Genomic DNA, 16,128 nt, shown 5'->3' with positions numbered 1-16,128 from the left:
TTTTCTCAAAGTAAATACCAACTTCCAATTTAATACCTCTTGCTTTGATAAATGTTGTCCCATGAAAGACAGTTGGTATTTCCTGAGAAACATAATTAAAGCTTCACTATTATAGAATGTTCCTTATGCAAATATTTTTCCAACCTTCATGCATCAGAGCAAAGTTGAATTCTTATTCAACAGGTTAAATCAAACTTGAATATTAATTTTTTTTGCTTCCTCTCTATACGCTTCCAAATGCATTCTGATCCCCTTACTACTATCTCTTTGCAATTTATGTTCAATTTGTCAACCATTTTATTTCCCTGCTCAGAATTGCTGGCAGTGGACTTCCTCTTGCTAACGAGGACTAGGATTACGAAAACATTAGCCCTTATCAGCCTGTATCTTTCTCCAGAGATGAGAATAAAGGAGATGACAACATCTTTTAAAAATATGTACTTTTTGGGGCACCTGGGTGGCTCAGTGGGTTAAAGCCTCTGCCTATGGCTCAGGCATGGTCCAGGCATCCAGGGATTAAGCCCCACATCAGGCTCTCTGCTGGGCGGGGAGCCTGCTTCCCTTCCTCTCTCTCTGCCTGTCTGTCTGCCTACTCGTCATCTCTGTCTTTCAAATGAATAAAAAAAATCTTAAAAAAAAAATATGTACTTTTTACCAAAGGATCTCATCATGATTTATATGTTTCAAGAGTCTTGATTTACCTTGATTTTTTTTTTTAAGGTTTTATTTACCTCTTGAGAGAGACAGAGTGAGAGAGCATGAGCAGCGAGAAAGAGAAGCAGACACTGTTGGCTGAGCAGGGAACCTGACGCAGGACAATCCCAGGACCTGGGATCATGACCTGAGCCAAAGGCAGATGTTTAACCGACTGAGCCATCCAGGTGCTCCTGAATTTTTCTTCTTTTTTTTTTTTTTTCTTTTAAAGAAGCTCTTTATTCCTTTCCTAGAAGGGGCTGTTCTGAGGATGAGAGGGTGTGGGGAACAAAAGGACCTGCTGGATGAGAAATGTTACGTCTTGGCCTGCCCTTTGCAGTATGAAAATTCAGCATCAGCAAGAGCCTCTTTGCAGGTTACCCTCAGCTATTGATATCAACGCAGAGTGTCACTAGAGAAATTTCAGAAAACTCACAAGTCACCCCCACAGCAGCTGAGGTGGGCCCACGATCCACCCCCAGCTAGGTGACAGTAACCTCCACTCCTTCACTGGCAAGAACAGATAAACTTCAGAACAGGTTATATGCCTGCTTCATACACTGTCTGACTGATTGGATGGGTAGGAAAAAAAAGACATCATGAAACTTAGACATGAAAAGAAAGCACTCTCAGCAAACAAAATGGGGACAAGTAGTGGCAGAATGGTTAGTGGCACGGTGTGTGGTCAAGTGCACTGCTCAGACCTCAGGAATACTGAGCCCAGCGCTGTGCTGTAGGCAGGCTGCTTAAACTCTCTAGGCCTTACACCCTGCATTAGTGAAATGCAGAGTTTGAGCAAACAGATTACACTTGAAGAGGCAACTCGCCACTGCCTGATGAGCTGTGTTGAGAAAGATGTGAGACTGCGTCTGGGCTTAGTAGAAGAATTCCATGTTCTACTGAAGATGTCTGCCATCAGCCTGGAATAAGAAATACAGGTATTTTCCATCTCAGAATTTAAAAATCTCTGAGATCCATTCTGCCCCTGGATTCTCTATAATATGTGAAGGATAGCTCCCAAAAACCAAAAGAGAAACAAAGGGGCTTCAGGGACACCTGAAGCAAAGACTTGGGGTCAGGTCATGATGCTGGGGTCCTAGGACAGAGTCCCACACTCGGCTCCTTGCTAAGAAGGGAGATTACTTCTCCCTCTCCCTCTGCTGCACCCCCTGCTTGTCTCTCCTCTCTCTGCCAAATAAATAAAAATAAAATCTTAAAACAAAACAAACAACAACAAAAACAAAGGAGCTTTAAAGGCTGATTAAATGATTAAGAAAACAAGAATAATTTTAAAAATAAGACAATAATAAAAACAAGCAGCTAACATTTATTAAACATTATATATTCAGAACTGTTCTAAGTACTTTGTGTGTCTTATTTCACTTAACTGCCTCAACAAAAACCCAACAAGGTAGAACTATTAATGTTCCCATTCCACAGACAAGTAACTGGGGCATCATGAAGCTTAGTACTCTGTTCACTAAAGCACCGATTACTGAGAACTGAAGCCAGGATTCAAACCCAGACGTCCGCCTTCAGAGACTGCTCCTGACAGCTATGCTACGACAAAGGAAGAAAAGGAGTTGGGGGGGGAGGGGAGAGACAATAGCAGATGGCACAGAAGACAGAACAGCAACCTCCAGAATTAAGGTAGAAGGGATGGCTGTGTCCACATGGAAGAAACGTGGGCACAACGAAGCCTGTGCCCACTCAATTCCAGGTTCACCTCCTGCCTCTTCCAAGCACTTCATCGATGCTTGCAGGGAGGGTGGAGCAAACCACCATCACCCGGTCCTCGGGACCCATCATCTTTGGCTTCTCTAACAACCCTAGCTGGAGTACATAAGGCCCACCTGGATGAAGCAGAGAAAAAAAAAACCACAACTAAACTAACAAAAGAGGGGCACCTGGGTGGCTCAGCCCGTTAAGCACCCAACTCCTGATTCCAGCTCAAGATCACTATCTCAGGGTCAGGAGATTGAGCCCCATGTCCAGCTCCATGATGGGCGTGGAGACCATTCAAGATTCTCTCTCCCCCTCTCCCTCTGCCCCTCCCACCTGCCTCTCTAATAAATAAATTATTTAATTTAATAAATAAATAATAAATAAATTTATTTATTTATAAATAAATAAATAAAACTAAATAAAATAACAAAACAAAATACCAACATGTGAGTTGCAGACAACTTATGTGCAACAGAACCTCCAGAAAGGATAAAGTCAGCTGGCACAGAAATAACTGAGGAAGGCTTCAGGGAAAAGATGGGGCTGAAGAAATGGGCAGGGCTTTGAAAAGCAGGCCCAAGGAATAGCATGAGGCTGGACAGCAGCACTTAAAGAGTCTGGGAGAAGACCAGCCCGAGAGGAAGGAGACACCAACTCTGACTCTGCGGGGACAAGAAGCAACAGCGAGGCGATTGCTCTCTGGATGGCTACTTCCGGTCTGTACACACTCTTCTGGACTGCTTTTGCCAATCTCCCATGCAACATCCACCCCCTGCAGCCAGGGTAACAGGATTTAACTGGGCGTATGCCCCCAAATCAAACTCTGGGAACTTAGCTGTGTACCAGGTGTTGGGCAAATCACTCAGGCAGGGTTCCTGACTAGGGATCCACAGATGGGAGTCAGGGGCCTGGGTACCTCCCCAAAACAGCATGCAAAACAGATAAGAGGGCAGGCAAATTTCTGTGCAAATTTCCAGTTTCTTCTTCAGGTTCTACAAGTGTATATGAGCCACAAAAGGTTAAAAACGTCTGCACTAGGGAGACAAAGGGAGAAAAATGCCCAGGTCCAGCACTCTAGAAATTCACTATCCCGTGGGGGAAGACAAACACAGACATAAATAACTTTGATGGAAGGCAGACTTTGATAAGTGCACTAATGGAACGTACAAAAAAAAATAATAATAAGTGAGGGAAGGGGGAACAGAGGTGGATTCCAACTGTGCTGTGCTTAGAACACCCTCTGCCCCCCCATTCCTGGTTTTGGGATCCAAGTTTGTAATGAGGAAAAGCAACAACTATTACTTCTCCTCAGGCCCAGACAGAGCCTTTGGCTAGCCCCTCTTTCTCAGGGACTCCCAGTGAAAACTGAGTCTAAGGCTGACCCTATTCCTGCCAGGGAGGTGAAGGAGAACATTGTTTTCAGGACAATGGGAGGCGGTAGCCAGGAGAGCATCTCCTGAAAATGAGCAATGACTCTGTTCTACATTTTTTCCCTCTTCTACCCAGTTCCCATTCTCTGAACTCCTGAGGTACTCACTCATTTTGGGCTTAATCATGTCCTTTACCCCTAGTCAGCTATTTCAGGTAAGTCACTTCTCAGAGAGTCCCCTGACTCTCTAAGCTAGTCTTCCCTCTCACCCCTCTGCCTAGAAATTTTGTGCCATCACCACATTTCATTTCCTTTCAAGAACTAATCACCATCTTAAATTCTTATGTTTGTTTACATGTCTTATTTCACTTAACTGCCGCAACAAAAACCCAACAAGGTAGAACTATTAATGTTCCCATTCCACAGACAAGTAACTGGGGCATCATGAAGCTTACATGTTTATTATTACTTTTTTTCATGCAATGTAAGCACCATGACAACCCTGAATTTCTGGTTCCCTTCAATATTCTAATACCTAGAACGAGCATGCAATGAATATTTGTGGAATAAATGAGTGTCTGTCTCCTGTCCCTTTGTATTGTCCTTCAGAAACAGCACAACATCTAAATCCCAGAAAGGAAGCTGTACAGATAAATGAAAGCCCTTTTTTTTTTTTCATGAGAACATCTTTTGTGATGCTGGCTGTGCAGGGCTGCCCTTAATTAAAATGATCACAGCAGTGTAGACAGAACCGTGGGAGAAACTCACAACCCAACATTCTGTCACCTTCTACATCAACTCTACCACCAAATTCTGTCACTTCTTTCTTTGACAGGTCTCAGCTATTCTCTGTCACCCTTCTCAGCTAGACACTTGCTGCCTACACTTTAGGTCACTGTGATAAGTACCTGAGTGCCTCCACTATCTCCACGCTGTCCTGCAAGCTTCCAACGGATTCATCTACCTAGAGCCACAGTTCCTAGGATGTAAAAGGTATTCAACAAGTGTCTGAAGAATCAAAGTCAAGTCAGTGGATGAAAAATAAGAAAACACTGCCTTCATCATATCAAATCCCTGCTTTAAAAAAATGTATGTTGTGGGCCGCTTGGGTGGCTCAGTTGTTAGGCATCTGCCTTCGGCTCAAGTCATGGTCTCAGGGTCCTGGGATCAAGCCCCACATCGGGCTCCCTGCCCCGTGGGAAGCCTGCTTCTCCTTTTCCCACTCCCTGTATATGTTCCCTCTCTCGCTGTATGTGTCTCTGTCAAATAAATAAATAAAATCTTTAAAAAATAAACAAATAAAAATAAATAACGTTATGTTGGGAGCACCTGCATGGTTCAGTGGGTTAAGCCTCTGCCTTCGGCTCAGGTCATGATCTCAGGGTCCTGGGATCGAGCCCCGAATCAGATTCTCTGCTCAGCGGGGAGCCTGCTTCCCCCCGCTCTCTCTGCCGCCTCTCTGCCTACTTGTGATCTCTATGAAATAAATAAATAAAATCTTTAAAAACAAAACAAAACAAAAACAAAAGACCGTATGTCGCTCCACACCAAATCCAACCTCAGCAGCCTATCACTTGGAGACAACACAATCATGTCACAACCATTGTCCCAACCTCATCTTCAGACCATGTGAGACTCTGTGCTACAGGACTGGCATTCCCTCAATGTTTACCTAGCTCCTACTAGATTCCTCAAATGGGAACATTCACCTTTGCTTACACACACAACTCCCAATAATTACAGGCTAGTGGGGCTGGAAATTTGGTCTTAAACATTCAAGCCAAAGTACTTCCTTCTGGGAAATACAGTGAAATACTAAGAAAGGCTGGACAAAATACAACAAACGTCTTTTTCTGGAAATCTCCAGGAGCCAGAATATAAAGGAGTGAGGGGCTCCTGGTTGGTTCAGTCAGTAGAGCATCCAGCTCTTGATCTTGGGGTTGTGAGTTCGAGCTGCATGCTGGGTGTAGAGTTTACTTTTTAAAAAAGAACTGAATGTCAGGAGCACCTGGGTGACTCAGTGGGTTAAGTCTCTGCCTTCGGCTCAGGTCATGGTCGCGGGGTCCTAGGATGGAGCCCTCCATCAGGCTCTCTGCTCAGCAGGGAGCCTGCTTCCCCCTCTCTGCCTGCTGCTCTGCCTACTTGTGATCTCTCTCTCTCTCTCTCTGTGTCAAATAAATAAATAAATAAATATCTTAAAAAAAAAAAAAAAGAACTGAATGTCAGAGCAGCAAGCAGACACTAACACTTTAGCAGCCTCTTAGTCTGGGGCAACCAACAACTTTAGATAATAGATTAGAAAAAAAATAAATATTTTACATTAATTTTATGTCAATTAATTTTAATTACTTAATTACATTAATTTTATGTTATTATAAACAGAAGAACAATGTAATTTCTAAGTAGTATGTTAAAAGGAACCAAATGTAAAACTGAACCAGATAAAACTTATATCTTTGGGGGCGCCTGGGTGGCTCAGTGGGTTAAGCCTCTGCCTTTGGCTCAGGTCATGATCCCAGGGTCCTGGGATCGAGTCCCACATCGGGCCCTCTGCTCAGCGGGGAGCCTGCTTCTCCATCTCTCTCTGCCTGCCTCTCTGCCTACTTGTGATCTCTGTCTGTCAAATAAATAAATAAAATCTTTAAAAAAAAAAAAAACTTTCATCTTTGAAAAATATAGTCATTGAATCAACTGTGAAAATGGGATAATGTCTCTCTCCCACCCAACTTCTCCCCTTCATTGTGCTGTACACTTCCCTGCCTTCTGGAAGCTGTTCACCTGAGATCTGTTCCCCATTGTCCTCTCCCTTTTTCCAGGCCCTCAACTTGGCTGGAACAAAAAGGACAACCAAGAATTGGGATGCTCCATTAACAATTAGTCCCTGGTGCGTGAAGAAATCCTCAATGTCCTCACTCCTCCTGCCAATCTTTGAGTCATAGGTGGTGGTGTGTGGTCAGGAGACCAGCTGTTTGGGACAGGAGGGTGTGTATGTACACATGCCTGCATGCTTCCATTTGAACCCGGGTTGGCAGGCAGGGTGGAAAGGAGTGGATCAGAGGATTTGTAAGAAGATCTCAGCAGAGAGGCCTTTAATCTTTGAGGCCAACTGCTTGTTCGGAGACCACGTTGTCAGAAATGACCTTGGAGACCAAGTAGCCAGAAGCCCTGGGATAGCTGCCACCTCTCAGTTCAAGGCAACTGAGTCATGAAAGACCAGTGCCAGAATGGCCAAGACTGACTGTCCCCTTGACATCTCAGTGACACTGCAGAGGTTCCAAACCTACTCCTGAGAGAGGCATCTCCTTCCAAAGATTATGAAACTGAAACCCTCACAAGAAAAGGCACTTGCCCAAGGACCCTCAATAAGTCCATTACAAAGCTAGGATTTAAACAAAGATGTGTGCCCAGTGTTTCTGCCTTCCTGTTCCAGAAATGCTCAGAGTGTGCTCAGGGTCACACAGCAGAGGGACCGGCTACCACTTCCCAAGCACAGAGCTCTTGTGCCCTGACTCATCCCCAACAGATCTGTCATTCTCAGCAAAATCCTTGACTTCTGATCCACCCCTCGCTCCCCCTAATGCAAATCTTTGCCTGGGATGGGGACAGAAAGATGGAGGCAGTGCTGAATATCAAAGAAAAAAGGTGGTTAAAGACCATGTATTTGCTGGCAGGTGCTGGACATAGATGGGGACTGCTGAGGATAGGGCACAGCTGTGTCACGGACTGAGAGCCGAAGAGACACTGTCAAAGGGCTAGCTGAAGAATGTATCTATCCCCTCCTTCCTGCCCAGCCATTTTCCAATTCCTACCAGTCTGTAAACTCACAGGGGGCAGAGACGGGAACCAACATTCAATGAGCTCTTAATATGTGCAAGGCCTATGTTAAATCTAACTGGGCACCTAATATGTGTTAGGCTCACTACATCTTACAAAATCATAAGAAAAGCTCTACAGGGCGGGCATTATAACCCAACCTACCCCCTCCCCTTACCCAGAAGAAGCATCTGAGTCTTGAAAAGGGCTAAATCAAGTCCTGCAACCAGTGAGTAACTGAGCTTGGATTTGAGCCCTGCCTTGTCTTCAAAGTCCATCATTTTTTCCAGGAACCATCTACGCTTTTTACCCCACAGAGCTCCCCACAAGCAAGTAAATGCTCCACGAACATTTTTAGTTTGAAAATGAATCACCTCTGTGGCCACTCAGGATTTGCAAAATAAATAAAAATGGAAAAATACACATCACGCTTCTGGGCATTGACAGATAACATCCTCGGTCTGTTTGCAGCATTGCTTCTCTCTTCCCACCCCCACTTTTCTTTCTCTTCTTCCCATCTGTGGGCCCTTTTCCCAGGTCCTGATACTGTTAAGCACAATTCTATCTGGGATAGGGTAGGGTGAGCGCCTAGGCCCTGCTAGGCACCACAAGAATTCGGTTTAAAAGAAATTAGTAGAGGAGGCAGATAACATCTCTTCCCTGGGCCTGGTTTCTCATCTGTTAGTAAAGGGGCTGGCTTTCTGATGTTTGTGACGTTATGCACATAAGCCACACACAGGCTTGGGGACTACAGGTCTTCACGCTTATGGTCTCACTGCTGGCCTGGCAGGGCAGGAATCCACATGACCAACTTGAGGTTCCTGGCCTTCTGGACCAGTGCCCTCACTTACCTGATCAGTGGTCATGGGCTTCCCCAAGCTTTATTGAATTTTCCTTGTATTTATGTCTCTGTTCTCAATGACACTGGCTCAGGCCCCAACATCTGTCTAGTAAATTCTAAGTTTTTAATGATCCTCATAAAGAGGTGAGAATTTATTTTTGAATGCCATTTGACTTGGACACCTAAATAAACTAAATACCAAAAGAAAAAAAAAAAAAGACTGGGAATATTATTTTTTGGCTTTTTTTTCTCCAGAATTCTAGTTTAAAGTATTCCAGAATCCAGCATCTGGTGATCACAGCTTATTATTCTTATTATTTTTCTTTCAAACAATCCCTAGGTCAAAGTAGTGGGATTATAGGTGATTTTTAATTTCTTCTTCATACTTTTATATATACCATAGCATTTCTACTGATTTCTTTTATGCCTTGATTTGCTCCGATAAAGAATGTAAGATGACATAAACTGGAAGTCATTGTGGGGGGAGGGGCGGAATAAAGATATGGGAGGCATAAAATTAATACCAAGAGGCAGATCATAAAGCCTTTTACATTTTTTTCCAGATGAACCAAAAACTGAATTCTAAAGCTTTCTAGTAACCAATACAAAAGGGAAAAACCTGGTAGTTATACAATTTACCATGGCCAATAAAAATTTAAACAAATTGCTCAAAAGAAGCACAGCTATTTCTAAAATCAAGACCAGAGAAGCCTTTTTGGACAGTTCTCACACACATGATAAGCAATGCTTCTCAACCCCACCCTGGTAGCAATTCTAATGGAGAATTTCACAGGGCTCTATCTCAGAGCTTTTAGGTCCTGGGTCTTCACTACCTACTCCTTACGCTATTCTATCAGTTATTTGTGGGTACCCACAGCACGAAAATGTAATTTTACAGGGGTTAATGTGGTCCAGCTACGAAGCTGTCATCTAGTATAATGAACATGCATTATTTTTATAATGATAAATATCAACTTTAAAATAAAGCATGTATTTTAACACAAGAAGTATAAAAATAGGTAAAGCGTATCTGTCCTAAGGGTAGTGACTGAAAGGGAATTTAACGGGGGCTGCTCGGTGCTGGCAATGTTCCATTTCTTCATTGGGGCGCTCATTACACACGTATGTTCAGTTTCTGATAATTCAAGCGGTACACTCATATGTGCGCTTTTCTGAACACAAGATATTTCAAAGAAAAGTTACAAAAAACAAAATAAAACCCACACGCAGCCAGGGACCTTTAGGATAATTTGTGGCTTTACTTTCTAAAAAAGTTGGTTAGTAGTTTTTTAAAAATTAGCATAAAAAATAAATCACATACAAAAATATCACAAGGATAAAAATAATATTCATTTTTGCTTGTCTCATGGATACTTGTAACACTGAAAGCAGCATTTGTTAGAACCTAAAAGTCTGCAAAATTTAAGGAGCTATCCATCATGCTTTGCTCAGAATATATAACATATCCAGCCCAACACCCCTTATATACACCCTCCCAACTTTTCTCACCTCCTCCAGTAGTATTTCTTTTTTAATATCGGGTAACACAGAAATCTATTAATTGTGGATCACAAGGTGAGAGGGCTCTGAAAGCAAACTACAGAGCTGGCCTGGTGAGCTGACCTTACCATCCTTGGATATAAAGCAAGTATTCGTGGAAAATAAGAACGGTAGATTTTGAGACCGGTGGAACTTGGTAGAGAACTAGGCTCCAAGAACAGCCTCTAGGCCCCCTTCCAAAGCAAACTCCGCTATGGCGGCTGCTCCGCTCTGCTCCATAAAGCTCAGCTCTAGAGGGCAGGACCAGCAGGCTCCGTGGCCTGGAAAATTACTGCAGTGCGAGCACCAGCAGCTCCTAAAACCAGCACGAAAGTGGTTGCTTCGAAAGACCTGGTGCTCTGAAGCAGTTCTACCCAGGCAGGGCGTCTGAACAACTCCCGGTACAGGGAGCGTTAAGAAGCCTCCGCATCCCTAAGCAGGCGAATGGGGTGGAGGAGCAGGGTCCTCCACTCCAGACCAAGGGCCCCCAGGGGGTGTGGGCAGGGTAGATGGCAAGGTGTGCTCCTGCAGCTGTCCTGGCCACATCAGAAGGAGAACGGACGAGACCAGGGAAAGGAGATGCCAAGTCTGGGTAAGGTCTCCTACTCCCTGTCACACGTGGCATTCTGGGTCCAGCCGGTCCTGGGTCCAAAGAAAATACGCTTATGTAAAAAGGCATTGATGGCTTAATTCTTACCCTTTGCATACGTGTGGAAAGGCTATTGTTGTTTATATGTGCTACGCTACAAGGAACAAGAATTCCTAGATTCTATTCTTGGATAGGTCACTGATAAACAAAGTATCTGCCAGTGGAAAATATCAGGTGCTTGGAAATTCAGAGCTTACCATCCATAACGAGGAGGTATTTAGTCAAGCACCTAGTGTGTGCCCAGATCTGAATATACACACAGCAGCCAGGTGCCCAGGGTGGCAGCAGAAAAAGGGGCTTTAAGTAGGACACAGGAACCAAGGCTCCACGGGAAGGAGGGGGAGAGGAGACATGGTCCCTAGCCACATGGAGCACAGAAGGAGGTGTGCTCCTCTCCAACACTCACATCTGCTCTGAGGGTCGGCCCTAAGCCACACCAGCCCCACTCTGCCCACACATCTGTCTGACTTGCTCTCCCTCTCTCTCTGCCTGTGCCTCAGACTCCTACCTCTGCTAGGGAGGGTCTGTATCCTTTCCAAACCAGCGTGACGTGTTGACCCCAGGAGGTGAGGTGCCTGGCTGCCTTCAGTGGGTATGCCCCCCTCCGCCCACTAAGGAGTCCATCGAAAGTTACAGGGGCCAACCGGGAAGGTGTGTTACAAATGTAATGCAGCAAAAGTCAATTCATTCCTGAGCCTGAGGACACTCTAGGGTTCAGCGGGTAAACCTGACACTGAGAAAGAGGGACACGCCGGAACCAGCCTTGCGAGATCTAGAAAGGGGCCGCTGCATGCTATCATTCTGTCCTGGCTCTGGGCCTGAACGCAATCTCTTGGCTCCAGCACCAAGTTGGTCCCAGCAGTAGGTCAATTATAGAGCAAAGAACCTAGAAACCATTTTGGTCCAGACCTCTGGCCTCGGGCAGGATTTAGCTAATCCAATCTGAACAAATGGGTATAACTTGTTAAAACCTGCCAGGATGGAGAGTCTTTAACTTCCAATAATAGTCTGTTCCCAGGGCTGCTTCTCAGCGGGTACACTTCAGTATGGCTGTACTAGTTATTCAACTACCGAAAGACTTCTGAACATGCTGGCATAGAGTGACTGCCCTAAGCCCTCTGAATGCCCCTGACCACCCTGACCTGCCCCCAGGAGAGCTTCATGACTCAGCAGCTAAAGGGCTTGTGCCAGCCACAGCAAGGGACCTTCAGAGCCCTATTTAGGCATCCTCCAGGCCAAAGTATCGCAAAACTGCTTGATCCTGGCTGGCTCCATTCTACAAGGTTACCTACCCTATTCCCAAATTGCCTTCTCTTATCTACTGAATAAATGTCAGTCTTGAAGGTTGCTTTCAAAGTCTTTCATAATATAGCGCCATCCTATCACCTCCCTCCTACTCTCTGCTTCATCAAACCCAGATGCTCAACATTCCCAAACACTAACTTTTCCCTGGTCTTTGTTTATACTGCCTTCTGCCTGGAATAGCCTTCTCTTTCCAAATCCATTAAAATCTTACCAACTTCTCAAGCTCTCCTGAAATGTCACCATTTGCATGAAATATTAGTTGGGAGAGCCGTATCCCATTTCCAGGAGTGTCACAGCAACACCTAGTGTCCCCAGTTGTAAAACTTAATGACTGTTCCATATTACAGTTATTTTTATACACGTACCTCCACTCCCCTCCCAGAGAGAAAGCTGTTGAGGGGCAAACAACATAATCTGCTCACCATTATATCGAAGTGACCTAGCACAAGGCTTTGCTCAAGTTATGTGCTCAATAAATATTTGTTTAAGTGAGTGAGTGAACAGTTCTGATTCTTTTGTCCAAGGGACCCATTTTCTATCTGTTAAAGATTTGGGTTGTTTTTCTCTGAGGTTACTCAGTTGTGGTTGTATCTCCTTCTACATACAGAACCCAAACTACATATCATCCATATCTTAAACTACTGGGTTATTCCATGGAGATGAAGCAGGAAGTTTGCTCCCTCTGTCATTACTTTACCACCCTGGAGTTTGGGACTGCCATGTCTCCATACACTTCTTACAGCGTCAGATCAATGTACCCATCCTACAGGGACAGGCAAATGAAAGGTTCTTGGTAAAGGAGGCCGGCCTTACAGATGACAGGAAGGCTGATGGTAGAGTGAGTTGGCAGGGACTACTAGGGAGAGGAGGCAGGGTGGCTTGCTGGGAAGCAGAGCCAAACTGGGACTCTGGCTGCTGTGGTCAAGGCCCCGGGAACAGTCCTGGGAGGGAAAGTTCTATTGCCTGGTTGCTGTTGGTACGTCGGGGTGTAAAGGAGGGAATACCAGGAAGCCTTTCCTTACCTCTATTCTTTAATTCCTCCTCCCCTGCTCTCCCTCCAGAGAAATAGCTCTGAGCTGGGAGTAAGACCTATAGGACAGGAGATGACTTCGATGAAAGATATCTGGGCTTCTTGAAAACAAAGAAGGATGGGAGACAAGGAGCCAGAAACCACAGCCACTGTCTAAATCTCATTCCAAAAGGAAATCCAGGCAAGAGTAGAATACAATGAGAATACAGCCCAGCACTAAAAGTCATCCTGCAGAGCAGATGGGTTTCGGGGTTTTAGGAGGCTGAGACAAGCAAACGAAAGACCCATCACCGTCCAGGCCTGGGCTCTCATTAAAAATGATGATTAGACAAACAAAGACATTGCTGGAACTGGAAGCTGGGAACATCTTTCTGGAGAAGGGTCAGTTTGGAAAAAGACAGAATATGGAAACCCAGTCAGAGTTAAGATTCATCTAGAAGGGAAATCAAACAGCCCCACAAATTGATAGCTAAGGATGAGACAGCCAACAGGAGTCAGGGTAGGAGCCAGAGTGTGAGATTATGCTGATGGCAGACTGGTTCTGGTCTCTGAGGAAAAAGCACACTTGAGGTAAAGGGTAAGTGTGTTGGGGTGCGGGTGGGAGGAAGAAGAAACATCACTAATTTCAGGATCACAAACCAACTGCTCTCCTCTGTTTTTAATCTATGCAGAGGATCCCACTGGCTACCACATTAACAAAATGGTGGTCACCTTGAGAAGGGGTGTCCCAAAGAGGAGAGAAGGGAGCTCCCACCTGCACACACTCCAAGGGGCTGAGCGGCCACAGTATGGAAGAGCATTGTCTTTCAAGGCTCAGGGGAGGGAAGAACTAGCTATGGGAAGGTGAGTTTTGGTCACCATAAGAACTCTCCTATTTGGAGCTGTGGAGCTGTGGCTAAGCAAAGCCCTCCTCGAGCTCTCTGGCCCCAGAAAAGCCCAAGAGGTGAAATCACACAACCTAAGCATCCAGACTCAGAGGGACCTTAGAGATCATTCAGTCCAACTTCCTCCTTCCACCTGAGAAGCTGCCATTTTGCCTTTGCTCCCCCAACTCATTAGTGGCAGAACCAGGACTGGCACCCCACTCTCCCTACTTAAAGCCAGAATTACTTCAACAGAGAGGTTCTGCCATAAGTATATGTCTCTACCCTGAACCAGCAAAATTACTGACCCTAGTAATTCCCTCCCTTTGGCCACAGGAGGAGACAAGCACCACACCCAACTCTGGGCAGAGCAGTTGACAGGAGGACATGTCAAAGCATCTTCTCACCAGCAATTTCATCACCGCATATACCTTCAGAATTTCCTCAAAGGGGGAAGTGAAGGCATGGGAGACAATGTGCTCCAGTTATGAACTTCCACTCGTCAGGTTTGCGCAGGGAGCCTCCTCTCTGGGAGCTTCTCCACTTTTTCCTGCTATTGTTGACCTTTTACAGTCCCTGACACTCTTGAAATTTTACTTTGTTAGCTCCATCAACAGTAAACTGAAAATGACGTCGGACAGCAATAGCTGTTGAAGGAAAACGAGAAAGAGACCGTTCCCTCCCATGTTCCTAGCAGGAAACTGAGGCACAGAAAAAGTAAGTGGCTCTGGCTACGTTAAAAGAAGTAGGGATGTAGCCACTGCCTGGTGCACTGTGCCGTCCATTGTCTCCATGCCCAGGATCTGGTGAATTCAGTACGTTCCGAAGAGTTCCAAAAGGAGCTTCGGATAACTAGCTGGAGGGGTGGTCAGGACTAGGAGAGGGGCCCGGCTCAGTGAGGAAGAGGAAGGGACCGGGTGGGGGGTAGTGGCGCAGAGGAAGGGGGAGCTGTGGGGACTCTCGGAAGAATGGTTAAAATAAAGAACCGCAGAAAGCGCAGCGGGAGAGGAAACGGAGCGAGCCACAGAGAAAAGTTTGGGCCGCGCTGACCGGAGCGCGCCTCCTCGGGGGGCACACGGCCGAGAGCACCCTGGGCACAGACCCCCCAGCCCACGCCTGGACCGAGCGTTTCCCTTGTTGGGCGGGGGGGGGGGGGCTGCAAGTCTAGCGTGCGGGAGGTGCCCCGCGTCTCCGCCCGCATTTCCGCGGGTGATAGCCTCTCTCCACGCGATCCTCCGAGGGGAGCAGCCAACAGCCCCTAGGATGCCCCGGCCCCACACGGCCCCGCGGGCAGGCGGTTTCGGAACTCGGCGACCGGCCCCCACGCCCCCCTTCTCTTCCCGGAGTAGGAAGCGGGGCGGCGCCGGGCACCTGGAGACGAAAAGGAGTTGGAAATCGGGTCTGAGGATGAGGCGGGTCTCCGCAACCCGGGAGCCACCGGTCCTGCCTCCTCCCACCTCCGCGCCCTCCCCGTGCCCCCAGCGCTCACTTACTCCGGTTCAGGGGGTTTCCGCCGACCTGGGCCGATGCCACCAGTTCCAGATAAAGAGTCCAGAGCCCCACGGACACCAGGGCGAGCGCCAGCAGCAGCCGGAAGCGCCTCCTCAGCAGCTTGACCGGGCGCAGGAGCAGCAGGAGCAGCGCGGCCCGGGGGCTCCCCATGGCTTGGCGCCCCGGCTGCCGCCGCCAGCGCTGGACGCTCGGCACCCAGCCCCCGCCCCCCTGTCGGGCCCAGCGCCCCGGGCGCGCGGTGGCCCAGCCCCAGCCCAGGGTCTCAGGGCTGCGCCGAGGCCGTCTCCCCCCGCCGCTCTCCAGCCGGCAGCCGGCTCATGCTCGGCGCACGAGGGGTCCCTCCCGCGGCGCGGGCGCGTCGCGCCGCCGCCTCGCAGGTCTCTGTCCGCGAGCAGACCCGGCGCCTCCTCCCCCGAGAGTCCTCGGCGCCCGGCTCTCCTCTCCACGCCTCTCCTCGTCGCAGGCTCGCCGCCGCCCGCCCGCCTCCTCGCCCGCTCGCCCGCTCGCTCTCACACTGCCCACAGGGAGGCTTCCCTAGGTGCGCGCCCGCCCGCCTCTCCTCCTCCGCCTCCCTCTCGGAATCCTTGGCCCAGCCCTTCGCGCGACCGCACACCCACCTGTCCCGCCCCCGCCCCGGCCCCGCCCCCGCCCCCGGGGCCCAGGTGGGCTCCGTCCCTGAGAAACCTCCGGGAAGAACCCCTTTTGGCCTCCTTGGGGCAGCAAAAGATGCGGCCAGAGATTGGCGCCTTCATTGACTCGGACGGTTGGGGTGTTGGAGGGGGCGAGTTC

General features: G+C 47.5%; 1 protein-coding gene across 3 annotated transcripts in view; it reads right to left on the bottom strand.

Moving 5' to 3' along the window:
* B4GALNT3 (beta-1,4-N-acetyl-galactosaminyltransferase 3) overlaps positions 1 to 15,905 on the bottom strand; it is a 91,627-nt gene extending 75,722 nt beyond the window's left edge. For all 3 annotated transcript variants that reach the window (XM_032349177.1, XM_032349178.1, XM_032349179.1), the window contains exon 1: positions 15,321 to 15,905. In XM_032349177.1, the coding sequence (XP_032205068.1) occupies positions 15,321 to 15,489 (169 nt within the window). In that variant the 5' untranslated portion in view covers positions 15,490 to 15,905. The remainder of the gene's footprint in view (positions 1 to 15,320) is intronic.
* Between the last annotated feature and the right edge of the window lie 223 nt (positions 15,906 to 16,128).

This window comes from Mustela erminea, chromosome 6, assembly GCF_009829155.1.
Source record: "Mustela erminea isolate mMusErm1 chromosome 6, mMusErm1.Pri, whole genome shotgun sequence".
Classification (NCBI taxonomy): domain Eukaryota; kingdom Metazoa; phylum Chordata; class Mammalia; order Carnivora; family Mustelidae; genus Mustela; species Mustela erminea.
The sequence above is the reverse complement of the archived record's forward strand: the minus strand, read 5'-3'. Positions and strand labels throughout refer to the sequence as shown.